Source organism: Balearica regulorum, chromosome 2 (genome assembly GCF_011004875.1).
Source record: "Balearica regulorum gibbericeps isolate bBalReg1 chromosome 2, bBalReg1.pri, whole genome shotgun sequence".
NCBI lineage: Eukaryota > Metazoa > Chordata > Aves > Gruiformes > Gruidae > Balearica > Balearica regulorum.
The window spans coordinates 22590448-22608549 of record NC_046185.1 but is presented as its reverse complement, the minus strand read 5'-3'; the positions used below and the strand labels follow the sequence as shown (position 1 = coordinate 22608549).

The 18102-nt window shown below is 42.7% G+C and overlaps 1 protein-coding gene across 4 annotated transcripts in view; it reads left to right on the top strand.

Moving 5' to 3' along the window:
* Positions 1-1423: 1423 nt before the first annotated feature.
* The window catches only part of BAALC (BAALC binder of MAP3K1 and KLF4), a 34063-nt gene continuing 17384 nt past the window's right edge, over positions 1424-18102 (top strand). For 2 of the 4 annotated variants that reach the window (XR_012833739.1, XM_075743563.1), the window contains exon 1: positions 1461-1733. Coding sequence is in view for 3 of the 4 variants with exons in the window: in XM_075743563.1 (XP_075599678.1) it covers positions 1568-1733 (166 nt within the window). In the remaining variant the exon portion in view is untranslated. Of the gene's footprint in view, positions 1734-17160; positions 17890-18102 lie in introns of those variants that run through there. The other 2 variants (XM_075743562.1, XM_075743561.1) reach the window with 2 other exon arrangements.

Here is an 18102-nt window from a genome sequence, read left to right as displayed (position 1 = left end):
AGTAGTTGCTTCCTCTCAGATCGCTGCCCCGCTAATCCGGGGACCTGGGTAGCACAGGTACCTACAGGGGCTATAAATGTCAGCAGCACTGCCATGTTGTGAGGGATCTTGGCAGATCTCAGTAGGAAAGTAAGATCGTCATGAGTCAGTGTTTGGCTGAGAAGCTGCTTAGAAACATCTCAGTAGTCATCTGCTTTGGGAAGCGTAATGGGTGATTCAGCAACCCGGGCAGCAGTCTCCAACCTGAATCGTTTCGGAACCAGAATGTGGGACCTGCTGGCTGGGATGCAAAGCTAATAAGGCCTGTTGGATCCTCTTAAAGATCTTCTACCAGCCTTTAGGAACAAGAGCTTTTAGCTCCAGAGAGTTTGCGCTTCTGCTTGCAATTCTAAAAAACACAGGACAGCCTGAGTTTCTCCAGATTTCACTGGACATATCCTTTTTACTCAACAGCCGCGTTGTGTAACGGCATGAAGTGCAGTACACATGATTTCTGTATCACTCTAAGTTGTCTTAGGGGAATTAGTCATACCTCCTGCTCTACTACAAAATGATTACAGGAGAGGAACATTTACTTGGGATGAAGTCTCCTTCTCGTGATATGATCCCCCAGTGCCTCGTGCTCATGGGGCTTGCTCCATCCCTGACAGGGGCCTTGAGAAGCAGCTGTTGCAGTACAATCTACAACCACCCATCAATATGACTCAAAGCAGTGTCAAATCTCTCTCTGTGTCTGTCATTTAGGTTACTCGCAATAGCACAAATTATAGTCTGTTTTGCAGGAATAGGATGTTCTCAGTTGCTTTCCAAAGTGTGTATCTAAGAGGAAAGAGTGGAAGTTTCTCTGGAGTTAAGCGTTCAGTAGTGCATCTTCGGTTCCCAATTGTACAGCAGCAAATCAGCTAATGCCAAAGGTGGAAGCAAGACTCTCCCAGCCAAACTAAGGAAGGGGCAGATGGCTTTATGCAATGGGGTGCAAGACCCAATCAGGGTGCATAAATGGGGTGCAAAACCAGGCCAGGGGGGCTGCTATGCAATGTTAGCTATGGCAGGCTGGCATGTATTGTCAGCCTATGTATAAAAATCCCTAACCTAGGGAAGAGGTTGGGGATTTATATATAAATCGAGGCGTGTGTCCGCTCCGCCCGCGTGGAGCCGGAGGGGCTCTGCAGGGCAGAGCCAGCGCCGCAGCGGAGGCAGCGATGTCCCTCTCCTCGGGGGCTCCGCCGCCGGCTCCCGGGAGCCGGGGATGGGGAGAGGTGGGGAGAGATTGGGAAGAGCTGGGAGGCGGTGGGATGGGAGAGAGGAGAGAAGCGGGAGGGGAGGGAAGGGGGTAACGGGAGGAGAAGGGGAGGGAACAGCCAGGAGGGAGGGGGCGGCTAGCGGAGATAATAAAGCCGGGGAGGAGCGGGAGAAAGGCGAGCGGAGCCGGGGAGAGCGAGGATGGGGCGGAGGGCGTGAGCGGGCAGCGGGGGCGGAGGGACGCACCGGGGCGGGGGGGGGGGGGCCGTGCCCGGCGGCGCGATGCTGCCCGGACAGCGACGGCGGCAGTGAGCGGGGGGCCGCCATGGGCTGCGGGGGCAGCAGGGCCGACGCGATCGAGCCCCGCTACTACGAGAGCTGGACGCGAGAGACCGAGTCCACCTGGCTGACCAACACCGACTCCGAGAGCCCGCCGCAGGAGGGCGGCAGCGCCGAGGCCGGCGGCCGGGAGCAGGGCGGCCCGCGCCCCGGTGAGTGGGGGCCCCGCCGCGGGTGGGCACCGCCGGCAGCCGACCGGCCGGCGGGGAAGGGGCAAGACTGTAATATACATGTACACAGACACACATGTATAGTGTATATAGGCGTGTCTGTCCACCTATCTGTCCGCTTTACCCGTTTTTCGGAGAACGTTTTTATCTATCCCCACCGAGAAATGCAGATGCCAAAGTCAGTGCTTAAAAATCCCGTGGGGTCACGACGGCAGCACGGTGCGCTCAGAGCCTCTGCCCTGCCCTGCCGGCCCCGCTGCTCCCGGCCGACGCGCCGAGACCGGCCACCCGCACCCCACCGGTCCTCTAAAGCCGCTGGTTCCGCAGCTAGAGACCGACTCGGGGGGGTGCTTGGTTATGAGAGAGAGCCTATAAATGCCATCAACTGTGTAATAACGTCACCAGAAGGGGAGAGAACTTGGTGTTTGAGGTTCTTGCTGTGGCATACGTGGGGGGTTTTTGTTGGTTTTGTTTTGTTTTGCAAAACAAGTGATTTAGGAAATAGGCTTAAACTAAGGAAGAGGTGGTAATATGCCAGCCTTCTTCCACACTACCTCAAATGAGGATGATATACAGAAAAGAAAACTGAGCAGATGGTGGGCTGCACAGGAGCTGACCTACAAGTTTGAATTTCCCAGTTCTTGTCAGTGTGGTACATTCTTAGTTGTGCACCTGAGGTATTACAGTAGGGACAGAGATGGGAAAGGGAATGAGGGGCTCTGATCTGATGTGGGGTTTAAAATGTTTTCAGAACTACTATGTATTGCCGCAGTATCTAGAAATCTCAGCCTAGGTCCAGAAATTCATTGTGCTAAATGTTGTACAAACCCCACGTGAAAATGGTCGCTGCCCCAGATAGATTACAATTTGCATATAAAGCAATAAATGCCTATAGGCAGCTTCAGAGGAAAATAAGTAGCTTTGCTGACTTTTATAGTGACCTACAAAGCACCAGGAAGAAATCATGAAAGTGGAGAAGTGAAAATTCACAAAGGTGGGCATCACAGGCCAACTGGAATGGGCAAATGATGACTCATTTGAAAATGATGACGGAAATATGACAGGGAGGTGGAAGTCACAAAATCTATGCTGTACTCCTGAAGGCTAAAGAAAGACTTTGTAGTAATCACATGTGAAATTAGGAGAATTTGAAGGTGAATTGGTATATGAAATGCTGTATTAAAGAAGATGATATAAGGAATTTAAAGAGGTTCAAGATGATACTGGACAGTAAGCTTGAATGACAGGTGACAATCTTGTCTGCAGCAACGAAGGCTAAACACAGCGAGTGTTACCTCTGTACCCACACTGAGCATTACCTTAGCCATGTTTACTTTGAACTGGTGGCTAAACATCATAAACAGAAGCCAGATAGTCCAAGCTTTCATATTGAATGGGAGGAGATACGGAGGTAGATCAGTAAGTATTCTTCCTAGAAACATGCGATAATTGAATTTGTGTTTACAGATGAGAATACCAGAGATAAGGAGAAGAGGACAACACTCAAGTCCAGTAGAGACTGATTAGGGTAAGAGAAAGTCTTTACCAGAAAACCATGCAGAAGAGATTGGATAAGGGAATGAGGAGAGGACAGACTAGTAGGAACAAAGGACGGACTGGTAGGACTTCAGGAAGGGTGAGATTCACCCTTCAAGAAAGCCCTGGTGGCAGCAGCTTAAAAGGAACCTGAGGAATGCACGCTGGTCCTAAGTAGTGCCTTGAAAGTCATAACGTACCTCATTGAGAGCTGTTGTACGGTAAGGCTTGAGGTAGGACAGGAAAGGACTAAGGAGAGGTACTCCAGGGACTAGAAACAGCATGTTCAGTGAATTTACAGATGAAAGGGAGAAGAAGCAGCAATTGGAGGGGCATATGAGGTCAAGCATGACCTGAAGAGGAAAACATGCCTTTATTGTGAGAACTGAAAACTACCTAAGAGTGTGAGAAAAAAGGGAAGAGTAAGGGAGGGGATAAGAGCAGGATGGGGGCGATGAGGAGATGGGACATGACATCGGTGTAAGTGGAGGCAGGAAACTTCTCTAACTGGGACACAGAAAGGGAGGAGGCCGCTGGGGACGGGGGGACCAGCCAAAGGCGGCTGGGGAGAAGAGGATGAAGTTGTTCTTTGCCATTTTTCACTTGAAACGAGCTGGTGAAATTCTGTGAAGAGAGAGAAGTGGAGGCAGGATGAAGGAAAGATTTCAGGAAAAAGCCAAAGCAGTAAAAGGTGGCTGTGATTGTCCACATGTTTCAATTCAGTGAAAAAAACAACACTAGGCAAAGGACAGCAAAATGGAATGAGGGGTAAATCACTCAGGGGTGAAAAAATGTCTGGTATACAGTATCAGCAAGCGTACCAATGAGGAAAGGGCTAGTAACTACCATATATTGATCTTAGTAATCTCATCCCACCCCAAAATTTCATTATATCCTTCTCTTTTTGTCAGCCAGCCTATTTAGCTTTCTTGTCAGCTCTCATTGGAACTATACGTATTTGTGTAGCCAAATGTTTGTATCTTTAGTATCGCATTTTGAAAGCTAAAATAGTATTAAATTAAAAAGGAAGTCATGAGATTTTTTAATTTTCCCTTTGCTTTTCCTCTCTTCCTATTTCAACTGATCCTTTCTTAGAATATTTGCTCATTTTCCTAATGGATTTTTTACATCCATTTTAAGGAAGTGTATTGCAATCTCCCTAGTTTTTACAGGAAGACATACAGGACAATACGAGTTGGTACAATATAGCTAAAATAAGACAGTCAGCTTTTCCTAGGTTCAGGACGAGTCCCTAACAGCTACAAATATAGGAGGTAGCAACTTGTTGCAGTACACTGCTGAGGCTTTGACAGTGATGAACAGGGTAAATTTTTACGGCTGAAGAGGAGTAGAAAAGTAATAAATAACTTGATGAAGCACTGCAGGTGGTGAAACTAAAAGGCATCTTCTAGAAGATAAGCATACATACTGTTCATAGGGCAAGTGGCTCCCAGGAGGGAGGAAAAGAGGAAAGACTCACAGTGAGCCCATACAATAGAGCAGTGTCTCTTAAGAGCATCCATTGCTATGTAAGCAGAGGACTTTTCACTAAATTCAGCTACTGCGTAGGCTATAGCTGGGGAAAATAATAGACTACATTTCTGCTTAGTAACCGTTCCTTGATCCTTGCAACCCTTTGCACAAATTGTCTTCTCTTTTCGAGGGTCTGATTCAGCTGAGTGGAAGTGTTAGCCCAAGTAATGACTTTCTGGGGAAGTAAGAATCTGCAGGAGCGGGTGAGTCCCCAGGGCAGTCACCCTGGGTTACAAGCAAACCGTGGGGAAAAGGTTGAATTAACAAAAACCTGCACAAAAACTGTCAAGTATTTTGGAACACATTTGCATGTTGTGCTGTGTTACATTGGGATAACTTGCTGATAGGTGGATATGTGTAGGCTAGTAGCTTAAGATGCACAATTTCCTACCACAAACCGGTACTGTAAAAGTGCTTTATAAGCCCATTCAGTAGTAACTGTAGCAAAAAATAATATTTTTGTCTAAAGCAGGCTTTAATTCATCTTATTTCTATTTATTTCCATTTTTTCAGTGACTAAGCTGCTGTATTAAATTATTTTTTCTTTATTATACTTGAAAGTTCCTCAGAGTGGATAAAGCAGTGACCTGGTGGTCACAGAGACCTTACAATCATGATTTTGCTCATGGACTGCAAACTCCTTAGGACAGGATCTGTCCCTACTGTTTTCCAACAGCAACCAGCACGGTAAGACCCTGGTCTTGGCTGGAGATTGTTGCTGAAATTCAAATAAAAATCATTAATTTTTAAATGATGTAGCAACTGAGTAAAAAATAATTCTCTTGCATCAGAACTGAAAAGCTGCATATTGATTGCCTCAGGACTCATTTGCCCAGTGCCTCAACTAATAAAACATTTGTTTATTTTTCATCATTACCTGACTCACAGTATCAGCTAAGGCTTTTAAAGCAATTGGTTTTTATTCTTTGCACTTTGCACTATTTCTATAGCAAAGTCTTTTCTCCTGAAGCATATTAAAGAAAAACATTATCCAGTTTTCCCACAGTCTCACCTGATGCACTGGAGAGAAAAACTTGCTCATGGCATCGGCAAACGTACCTGCAGTCAGTGGTCTGGCAGGAATGAAACCTGCGATTTAGGAGTGGTTCATGCCCTAGTGAAGACATTTGCAAAACAGCTATGGAATGGGAGTAGAATTGAGTCCTTTGTAAAATAAAGACAATCAGAGGAATACAGGAGAAATTTTATCAGTATCTAGCAATCTGGCTGGCTAACAGTTTATCCTGCATAGTTGCCTTTAATGTAGTTGTGCATTTGTGAATAATTCTTGCTCTCTTCTCTGGGATTAAATGACTGGCTTGCGCCGCTTGCTCTATTTTCTGATCGCTGACAACGGTGGGAAGCTTTATAGACCAGGTTCATCTTTGCAGTTAGCCTCTGGTCGAGACTCACTGTGCAGAAGACAGGGTTTGAGAGGTAACCTTTTATTGAGAAGTTTTTTGAAAATTGCTTTTCCATCCTTTACAGTAGGAGGACTGGAAGCAGCCGCAGCCAGAGAGCAGGGCTGCGTGAACACCAGTTGCCGTAACAACCGGGACTGGTGCTGGCTGGGACCACAGCTGCAGTCATCTGCTCGCATTTACCAGGTATACGTCAAGTTAAAAGCTGAACAGAAATGAATAAGCAAGCAGCAGGTTGTAAATGAAGAACTCGGTGCAGCAGATGGTTTCTCATAAATCGGACCGCAGAGAAGTATTTATTAAAAAAAAAGCAATTTTAGCTTAAGAGCCAAAGAGGGATCACTGTTGCCAGTGCATAATATGGGTATATCAGTATCTCCGTGTGCTCTTACGCCCGTTTACTACTGTTATTTTATTAACGAGTTGTTGGTTCAAAATCTGGTATGTTTAAGAAACAATTATAGCAGTGATTCTGACGTGATATTTTCAGGAGATAACCTTATTGCAGTTCAGAATTACAGTAAAAGTGAATAAATACAGCCTCTTCTTGGACTGTAGACATATTACAGTAATCCCCTATTCCACTTTAGTCCAGACCTTGGTCGTAATGATATGGTATTTGCTAAAGGATCCCATTTGAATATTGCTTCTGGATTTTAATGATATGGTCTCTTCAATTTCAGTTGTCAGGAGCCTCTGTATGGAGTGTGGTACTGAGGAAACCTTGCAAATCACACAGAAAGAGGAAGGAAATTTAAAATGGCATATGGGATGTTTCATAGAGTCGGGAGAGAAAGCTTTTGGATCTAATTTTTAACATCGAGCGTTCAGAAAGCAGCCGCCTTAGGTGTCTGCTCAACTTTGTATACCAACTTTTTGTGTGTTAATATTTACATGGATGGGTAACAGACTTCTTATATATGTGAATTGCCTCTGTAGAGTGGGTTTGTGTAGGTGCTTCCGGCTCCACAAGAAGAGGATACGGGTCAGAGCCCTCTGAAAATCACTTTCTTAAAAGCATGATTTGACAGGGTTACTCTTCGAAAGGTTTCTTTCCAAATGGCACCTAGTTCTGTGTTGTGCCTCACCGCACCCCTGGAAGACCACAGAAATAGTGAACCTCACTCTCAGTGCTGGAGGTACGAACTCGGTACCAAACGTGGAGGTAAACCAAAGCGAAGGAGAAGCCCGGAGCCTGCGCTGCTTCAGAGGAGTTAACCATTCCCATATGCTCTAGGGACTTCTGGTCAAACTTTTCCCAGCTTGTCTGTGGGAGAGGGACGGGGAGTGCCGCAGGGTAGAAGGGAAATAGCACTGATGCAGCACCCAGCTGCATGCCTCCTTCAGAAACGGAAAAATCACGATTTTTTTGCCAGTAAAAAATGACATCAGTCTATGGATCAGGGAATGATAAAGAACCTTAGATAGCAATAGAAAAAAATAAGAGAATTAAATGGATAATCTCTGTAGTAAATGATGATTGTCAACCCACTGACCTGAAGTTACTCAACATTGCCAGTCTTCATTCAACATATACTTGGGGTTTGCTCAGCATAGAACACAGTCAAAGATTCCAGAACTGGCCTAAACCAGTATTTACTCCACCACAAGACAGCGTTAAAGTTATCGGAAAAATTAGACTCAGCTAATAAATACAACTTTTTGTAATAACCATATTTTTCAGCCCAACCATTGCTGTTAATTCTTCCAGTCTGTACATTTTCATCTTTGCTGTCATCTGATAGTTTAATATCGTCTTAATTTCACATAGGTACGGATGTCATTTAAGGACAAAAGCTGAAATACAGATTGGAAGCAACAAAATATTTCAGCATATTGTCAGAGAACTTCAGCATTGTCATTTTACGTCCCTGAGTCGTCCCACTCCTCCCCATCCCACCCCCCAAAACTAAATATCTCCTTGTTTTCAAGCATGGAAAAAGTCCTATAGATATTGAGACCACCTGTGCTTAAGCTTTTTGTTAAATTATGAGAGAAGGATTGTTACAGATGCAAATGTTGTTTGAGTTAATGTATAGGGAATGTAAGTAATTTGGATGGGACTGTTGCTGCTGGTTTGCACTATGGCTGTTCTGTGTAATTGTATGCTTTGTGGGTGTTGTATTTATTTTGTTTGGTTGACTCAGTTAAAAAATGTCACTGATACTTATTTGGCCCATCAGAAAATACTAAGCAACCTGCCTCCACCACCTCTAAAAAATATTTGTAAATGAATTCTTTATTAACAAGTATCAACTGCCATATAAAAAGGAAGAGTCCATACCAAGGAAAATGTTATTAAAAGTATGGGAGATAATTGATAAATGAGAAAATTTCTTCTATTGTGAGCCTTCAGCTTGCTATTTTGTGACTCAATTGCTGGAAAACACTTCCATCTCATTTAATGGTGGGTTGTTGGTGACATTCAGGTACTGCGCGAAGCCTCCTGAAAGGCCCTGGTGTCTCAGGCGGGAGCAGCCGGCCCGTCCCTGCGGCAGGCGGGGAGGGCAGGGGCTGGGCAGGACAATCCAGCTGCCTGCTCCTTCCTTGGCAGGCTCTTAATTGCACTTGCTGCCTCTAGGATTCTCTCAAAGCACTGCAAAAGCTTAAAAAAAAAAAAAAAACATAAAAAATATTTTAAAATAAACTGTGATAACTTTTCCACAAGGTCTTTTACTCTCTGATTAATTCCCAGTTAGTTAATGGCCAACAGTCTTGCTAAATCCCTCCGCAGTCTAAAGCAGACCTGCTAGGATTGATCAGCCGCAGTTTACCTCAGTATAGTCATTTACCCGCGGATAAAATAAATTCACTAAAAATGCAACGTGCGTGAACACTTGAATTACATGAAAGGTTTTCTTAGCTGTCACAGTACCAGAAAGGAGAAAGGTTGTTGAGCATCAATAGAGATGATTTGCAGGAGAGATGATTTGGAACCTTCTTTCTGGAAAATTTTCCAGCAGAAAAAAAAAATAAAAAAATCCTTCTTGCAGCATTGAAATCTTTCATGTGAAAAATTTTCTTTGTTACTGAGAGCCAAAGGGCTGCCATGGACTACGTGAAGAGCTGTTGCCCTCTGCCTCTGCCGTGGGCGGTGGGGACGAGGGATGGCGAGAAAAGGAGAGTGTCTGAAAGAGTTTAGGAAGGAAACCTGTGTGGTGGGGTTTGTCCATGACAGGTCCTGCCTGCAGGATGCTCAGAAGGAAATTGCTCTGCAGAATTCTTCTTCTTGTGGAAAAAGCTATCCTTGCCTTCCATCTTTTATATCCTGATTCAGGATATTTTAAAAAATCTTTTTTTCTTTTCCTCAGGAATTAATTTACAGTTTCTGGCTAGTTCTAATCCTATATTTTACAGTTTAGGAATGTATAGTTCAAAACTAACACTTAAAAATGGAATTAGCATTAAGTGAAGACTCCTGCCAATCTCGACGTGGAGGTGTAATGTATTTCATACAGGAAACACAGTTTACCTCATTGCCCGTTGATTAAAATTTCCAAAATTTTCACATTGAGCGCATATTGCAGTAATCCAGCATTCAAGTGACAGAAATCTGTCTTTTCTGTACTTGTAGCCAGGTATAGAAATTTATTTCCTAATAGAAACAGAACAGTTTAACTGGTATTCTGCAGTTTAAAAATTAAATAAATTGCAGTTAAAAAAATCTGAGAGTTAAAGTTGGGTTTTATCTTAAATCGATATACGGTAATAGTTAAGACTCAGAAACGGAATGATCGAAGCCATGAGTTTATTGCAAGGCTTTTTGTCTGACTCGCACAAAGCAGCACTCTTTTCTAGATTATGCGCATAACACTTGGAAAGCTGCGCGACGGTGTGCCTTTCTCGGCAGTGGCCTTGCACCAAAAACGTGGCTCGTTCCTTTACTGTGTGCAAATAAGTAACGTGTTCCTATCCCAATTTTATTATCTGATGAGGACATGCATAATTATTTCCCTAGGCTGCCACGCTGCCTTTTCTGTTCTGTTTAGGAAAAGTACAGGTTGAAAGTAAAACAAACAGGTAGATGGGGGAGCGACGTTTTACCGATTAGCATGGGCAGCTGAGCGCTGCGAGGCAGGATTTTCCATTTTACGGTTTTCTTCAGTCCACCGAGCCCCTCCAGATGATTGCTTCTGCATTGCTGTTTGCTTGACTGAGCCTTAAATTTTAAGCAGCTGATGAAAAAGAAGTAACACCGAGACTCTTGCTCCTCCTGGAAAATCACGGACTCAGGCTAAGGGTGGATGCTAGCTACTGAAGAGAAAAATGATCAGCCAGTCCCTCTATCGATTCACTGAATTTTTTTTGATTTTTTTTTTTTAACCATTTTCCTGGCAATTCATATGGTTGTGTTTCTGTCTCTGTACGTTTCATCTGGATATTGTCTTCACATTGCAATTGTCACTCTTGTAAACTGCTAGTATTTTCCAGGTGGGCCATCAGAATTGTTTTAAGCACTTGCAGTGCTGACAGTACGGATTTCTGCCGCTTGCATAAAGCCGGTGCCTGAGTGCTTTCTGAGTGTTTAGCACTGTCTGTGGAAAAGATGCAAAAATGTCATGGATTTATCTAGTAGATTGTTAACAGCTGATGACGTGAGGTTTTAACACAGCTGCTGCCCTCATTTTAGGATGAACACTAAACGCGAGTGATAACTTTTTCACGTGCATACAGGTATCTTAAACCAAAGCATTTTATGATCGCAGTCATACTATGAGCCAGTTAAATCATCTGTATCCTTTCATATATTCATTGTCTGTAAGGCTGGAAATGTCACCTGGCCATACACTGGTCTTTCATGAATTAATTCCCATACGGATCATACCTATGGGATGTTCAGACTTCATTTACAGCTTTTCAGTAGCTGACATTTTTGCCTAAGCCTTTGTAAATTAGGCCAGTAGCTAATCACTCATTGTTAAAATACTTGTCTAATGTCTTACCTGAAACCTTTAGCTTCAAATTCCAGCTGCTGAACCTTGGTGAGCAAAACTGAAGAGTCATTTCAGCTCAAGTTTCATGTACATATAGATGCTTTTCATAAGGATTTCTGTGTAGTCTGCCTAAATATTTTTGCTGCTCCTCAGTATGATTAATTGAAATGTTGCTATCTACTCATCTTAAAATTCCATGCATGATTAGCGAGGTAATGAGCGTGATAATACTACTTTGCATTTCTGTGTTGGAAATTAGTCTAAAACACAGTGAGTGATGTTTCATTACCACATCCCGAAGGAGAAGGAAAGACCATGCGAACATCTACAAATCTAAGCCACCGTTAAAAACCTGTCTTAAACCAGGGTGGGTTCAGCTGAGGGAAGGACGGCTGAGAGGGGGACGGCAGCCTGCTGCTTGTTGTCCATCTCAAACAGCGCTTTCCTGTCGTGGGAACCTCTTCCTTTGTGTTTTAAGAAAAGGGTCAGACAGGAACCGAGCCAAAAGCCAGCACCTTCGGAAAACGGGCTAACTTGACTTCGGTTGGACACCCATGATGTAAGGTATTGTGCATGGAGGGTATCATTTTAAAGGTGAGTTTTTCGTGGGCGGTACTGAAACATAAGCCTGTATCTTGTGGAGAAGCAGATCCCTGCACTGCCTGTCCTTCTAAAATGCAGTATTATGAAAAGCACTTCGGAGGTTTGCTGTTTGTATGTTAGTTTTTCACTTTGGAGGAATGAGTGATCTGTTTCTGGTACCTCACGTGGCACTGCTACGTTATTAATCCATGCAGTCTTGTGATTTTCCTGGGCATAAAATGCGCTCAGCCTTCCATGTCTTTGACTTCTCCATTTATCTGAAAGCTCTTCCAAAATATTGCCAATTCTTATTCCACAATATAGTGAAAATTCAGTTCTTCTTTCCTGTTCCAGTTATTAAAATTGTTATGTTCGTCCATCAAGCCCTGTTGTCTTTCTGCCTTTAAGCCCTTTTCTAGCACCCTGACTACAATTCTTTCAAGTTTGTATTTCCTATCTTTCCTTCAGGGTCAGACCAATTCCCCCCTTATTCTGCCTCTGGAGTCTGTTTTCCATGTAGTGTCCTTTGACACGATCACCCATTGTTAAAGAGTGTTGCACTGTGCTTTTTCTATTTGGAATAAACTTAAATTTTATATTTCCCTTTTATTTCATACATGGAGTTGCAACGCTGTTGAGTTTGTTTACAAGATAGTTGTACCATGATTCTGTATCACAATTTGAAATCAAAATATACCAATATGCAAAGATTTAGCATCTGCCTGTACCTAGGAAATTAGGCCATGTAAGGAATGTCAAGGTTTGGAGCTTTAATGCTACTTTGCTTGTATGCTACTTGTCTGTTAGAATCCTTGAATACTCTCTAATAGAAATCTTCATATTGTAGTAATAAATCGGACCAGACTTTCAGAGCTATTTATCGTATGCTTATCTGTGCATGCTAAATTCCAGTTTTAAAATCTTTTAGAAATTCCTTTTCTCTAACAAAGAGGAGCCTCTCACCTCATTTCAAAATGGCAATGGTAAAAGAAGTTTTGAAATACAGAAATCTATAGGACTCTTGTTTGTTTTATGCTCAGAAATGAAGCGGTGGGAAATAGGAAAATAAGCAAACCTGCCAGCCAAAACTGTCACAAGATGTAGTGCTTGGTCTCCCAGTTTTGCCAGGACTCCAATGCGCATGTAGTCGTTTAAAAGCATTAAATATATTTATTGTGAGCCAGCTCTTTTGGTACTGAATTAGACTTTTAAAACCATAATCTTACAGAAGAACATAATTCCATAAGGCTCCCGAGCATGACGAAACCATGGCCAGAACAGGATCTAAAAGTCTGAATTGTTTTTTCTGCTATTAGCTATTATCTGAGCCCCGTTGTCGTGCATAAATACAGAATTACCTCTTGTCGCCTGCTTCCCTTAGAGCTGAACGTAAAGCGGATACCTTAGAATGAAGAGGCTGTTAGTGCTCTAGGGCGAGCCGTGTTCAAATAAGCATCCCATGGAAGGAGGGAGGGAGGAACACAGCTCCCTCCTGCTTCCCCGCGCCCGTCGTACGCGAGCTGCGCGCCGGGGCACGGCTCAGCCCTGCCTGGACAAAGTCAGCTTTGGAGGGACCTGCCCTGCGTGGAGGGCTTCGTGTGAGGACAGATCTCCTTCCCCTGCCTTGTTCCCAGCCCGCGGGGGAGGCATTGCTGTGGCATCTCTAAAAAGAGACGCCGCTGAATTTCAATGGCTGATGCAGAATGAGTAGAAGATGCAAATACGTTTGTTTTGTTTTGCTTTGCTTCACCACCTAAAAGTCTTATTGCATTAGAGTTCAGATAAATAATTCTGGATTCTCTGAATCTCTGGGCAGTAAATTTATTGCATTATTGTAGTTGCTGATTCAATAAATACAAAACACTCTTTCTGATGACATTTTCCTGCTGCAGCAGGTCCTCCCTCTGCAGATCTTCCGGATCCTTCGTCCTGCCTTACAAACCCACTCTCTGCTATGCCTGAAAGTTTCTAAATTCTTCCTCGTTAGGAAAAAAAAAGCTACTGCCATTTTTCTGAGCATCTGGCCCCATCCCTGAGGCTTCTGCTTTGGAGGAAATGACTTAAACTTGACTTTTGTCACAACCTCCACTCCATTCATTTTTGATAGTGTCCAGGCTCTCTTTTATTTCTGCAGCAGAAGTACATACCAGCACTCAGGCCTGCAGATACATCGTTTTCCCAAACGTGAAGGGTTTCAAATCAGGAGAACAGGTATTTCAGTGCTCTCTATACTTATTCTCACGCCGTAGCATTAAAAGCAAGGAAGTGATGGAAATGCACATTTCCTCTGGAATCAGCTGCATGTTGTGATAACATTGTGCATTCGTCTTTACTGTGAGTTTTCTCAGAGTCCATTTTTACAATGCGATATCTTATTATGCAGGCATTTTCTAAACCAGCATCTTATGCATTATTCATGAGATAACAGCCACAATAAATAAAAAAGGGTGTTGCTGAACCAGAAAATTGAACCTTACTGGTTTGTTCGTAGTCAATTCCAAAGATGTAAATTTAGCATACTAATCAACAACTACACACTTTAAACAAATACAGGCTTGTTATTCTATAGCACAGCATGTGATGGCACAGGGTCAGATCTATAGCATGTTTGGGTCAGGATTCATGCCCTGTTTTGGCCACTACCTGCTGCTTTGAAATCACATAGGAGAATATTGTGGCAAACACGTGGAATAATTTTCTCCACAAAGGTCTGATCCTTTTGGCTCAGATTAACTTAGCCTCTCTACTACGAGGCTCCATACCCCTTCCAAATTTCTTGACGGCATTAGCTGTTGTGGCATTGGTGATTTTCGTTAGTTGCAGAATTTTTCAGTTCAGTTTTGGATCTCATGAAGATACTGCTCTTTGGACGAGGTCTGTGCAAAGGGATCCAGGCAGACCTGCCTTCATGCCGCTTGTGGTTTGGGAAGTTTCCTGTAGTCCTGATCATTAAGGGCTACCCCTAAATGTCGCTATCTGGTTCCTTCTCCCATTCTTGATCATTAGCAAATATGTATTAGCTTCCTAATACATAGATAAGGTCTAGCAAAAACCCTTGAGGAAGTCATGCCTTTATCTTTTGCCATGCACAAAACCCCCAGTTCCCTTTTTCCCCCTTCTCTCTGTGCCAGCTCTCAATCCATGCCACTATTTTGCTTTTTCTCTAGTTTTAATTTCACAATCTGAATTAACTACGTCATTTTCCACCTCCTCGCATCCTCTTTATTTCTGTACTAAACTCTGGTTAGAAAGAGTTAAATATTAAGAGTAAAAATTTCCTCTCCTCTTTATGAGACACTCTCATAAAGGATCATTTGAATTCTGAGGTGTAACCAGGCTGTATGAAGAAGTACAGCAGCATCTATGCATTGCTTATCCTTGGTTTTGTCATTATAATGGAAGAAATCAGAATACAGGTCTAATGTCTAAAATTTCCATTCTATGTTTTACATTTTCTTTCACTTCTCTGTGATGAACATCCTATTTACTAAAATGATTCTTCTAAAATCTTTCTGAGAATGCTCCCTCCTCCTTTTAAGAGTTTTAAAATATGATTTAAGCATGCCTTATTTGGAATGGACATCATAAGCTTGCAAATCTGTGAGCAACTTTTCGGACACTTTTATCTCTCCTAAATTAAAAAATACCTGAGGGATGCTGCTGTCTGGGATTTCTGAAAACTCATTCAAAAAATAAAAATTATTAGGACTGTAGACAAAAGAACACATGGCAGCACATATTAAGAGGTCTCGCAGAACATGGTGGGAGATGGGACTTGGTGACTCTTGCTCTTGGAGAAGTGAGGAAGATAAGTGAGGCAGAGAGGGAGATGCTGAGAGAGAGAAGTTGAGGCATGAGTACGTTACAGCCAGCAGAGAAAGAAGGGCATCACAGGCAGATTTCTCTGAATGCATTCATGAACTTGCATCAGATTGCCAAGTGGCATTTAGGGACTGAAATATGCCTTTATTTACAGCCCACAATTTTTTTTCTGAAAAAAACTTCCGTTCTTTACAAAATAGTCATGTCCTACCTGTGATTAATACATGACTTAAAAGTCTGAAACACAAAGAATCATGATGATGGTAACTATGGTTAATTAGTAAAGACAATTTTAAAGTAGGGATAGAATTAAAATAATCATAGAATGGTTCATAGAAGCATTGATATGTTCAGAGTCTTCCTTCTGAAAACTAATTTTGATGTTTGCTTGGACACACTGAATTTTTCATTATGTTTACAGGAGGTTATCTCAGAAAGACTGGAAAAACTTGGTGTCCTACTGGCAGTCTGAATATTCAACGTCAGGATAAACTTTTAATTATGAGTAGCAGTAGTTCTTGGAGAGTTAATTTTATTTATACTGTTTATGTGGGCTACTTAAAAATACCAGTGCCTTTATTTTTAGTGTTACTATTGACAACTGTCATGTTCTATTCTCTTGGTCCTCTTCCAGCAGTTTATATTACCTTTAATATGCCTGTTGTTCTCCACGTAGGATATGTATTTCAGACGGGTTTGTCCTGTCCTGCTGGTCTTCATGCTTATATTGAGATGCCTCTGGTTTTAGGTAGCTTTCTGTTCACTACACATTTATATAATTGTAAAACTGTTCTTCAATGCTTTCCTTTTAAACTGGGGAACAGCTAAAACATACCCAGATATCCTAGGGACTGATTCTTAGTTTTGATTTGTAAAATTCAGTAACTACAGTTGGTTTTTGTCCATATCGAAATTTTCCAAAACCTCTGTATTTTGGGAAATTTGGGGGGGGGGGGAAGAAAAGAAGCAAAGCAGTAATTCAATGCCAGTATTTCAGTGGGGAAAAACTTGGGCAAATTTGATTTTTCAAAATCTATTCAAATTTTGAATTTGAAAATGCACAAAAATATTATTTGGACTGTCATCATTTGGTCTTAATCGTCAGATTTCTTAGTGAAAGAGATTTTAGAAACGCAGTTTCTTTGTACAGGTTATTTGTAATCAGTCACGTCGCATCTTACTCTGGGCCAGCAACTTCTTTAGAAGTCTTTAGGACACTGTTTCTCCTGTAAGACAACAGGAATCCTTGATGAATCCAGGCTAAAAGGGTGAAAGGAACGTGCGTCCCCTGACGCAGGAGTGGTTGGCAGCAACGCGACTACACGTCCAGAGGATGTAGATAGCTCAGCAGGGCAACGCAGTGAGAAAAATGGGTGTAGCTGGATGAGTGGGGTTTGGGTTTGGTGTGTTTTATCGGATAACTGCTGCTTTCTGCCGCTTGTTTCGATTCCTGTGCTACCTCCCAAGCTGTGCCAGTCCGACTGCTTGCGTCATTGGGTGATGAATAAAGTCTAGGGATTGATTTCAGTTTAAAATAACCCTTTTTTTTTTTTTTTTTTTCCCTGGTGCTGCTGAAAAAAGCGTTTGTCAAACTGCAGCGAAAGGATTTCTATTGGGCTGGTGGGCAAGGCAAGAGTCAGCTCACCCGTGCAGCCTTGCAAGCCAGTGAAAAGGAGGGCGACAGTAAGCATTGCCGTGGGACAGCAAATTCCTTTAAGCACATTTCTTGCTGGAATGATAGACTTGGATTTGGAAGCAATGGGGCTGCTGCTTGGGTATTCTCCCCCCATCCATTGAGAGAGAACTCATGTATGTACTTTACGAATAAACCTGATCGCATGCGATGAAATACCTGCCCCTTATTATCCATTCCTCCCCCTAATGGGAACGGGCTGGCAGTCCCCCAAACCCTGGCGAACCATTCCTGAGGGAAAGGTCACCATCACGTTGGTGGGGGTTTGATGATCACCCAGGAACTCAGGTTTTGGGAATGGAGCCATAAGAATATTCTAGGCTTGCCAGTTCATTTAAAAATAAAATACATGGATTTGATGGAGCATTGTGATGGGATCTGCTGTTTTCTCTGGCCTCAGGAGGCCCACAGACTTTTGGCAGAGAACATGAGAATGAAAACAACATTACTGAACCCATTTGTTTAAATTTCTACTGAAGCTTTACAGTGAAAGACAGAGGAGGTTATTTACCGAACCCATGCTGTGAGGATGATATAAATGCCCTGACAGTTAGCTTGGTTTAAGTGGCACTGAGGCAAGACCCTGAGCATTACCACCCTGCTAGCTTGCAAATTCTCGGTTGTACAGAAGAAAAAAGTTAACTTTTCTATTTTTGTGTATGGTTGCAAACCCCAAAAAGCAATGCAAAAATATTTTCTATTTAAAAACCAAACGTGTTCCTAATATTTTTTTTAATGTCGTCTCTGTTTCGCAATCAGCATTTTGTGTTATATGTCTCATCTATAAAATAGGTGTCACTTTATGAATTGCCAACAAATCTCGTGCTCTT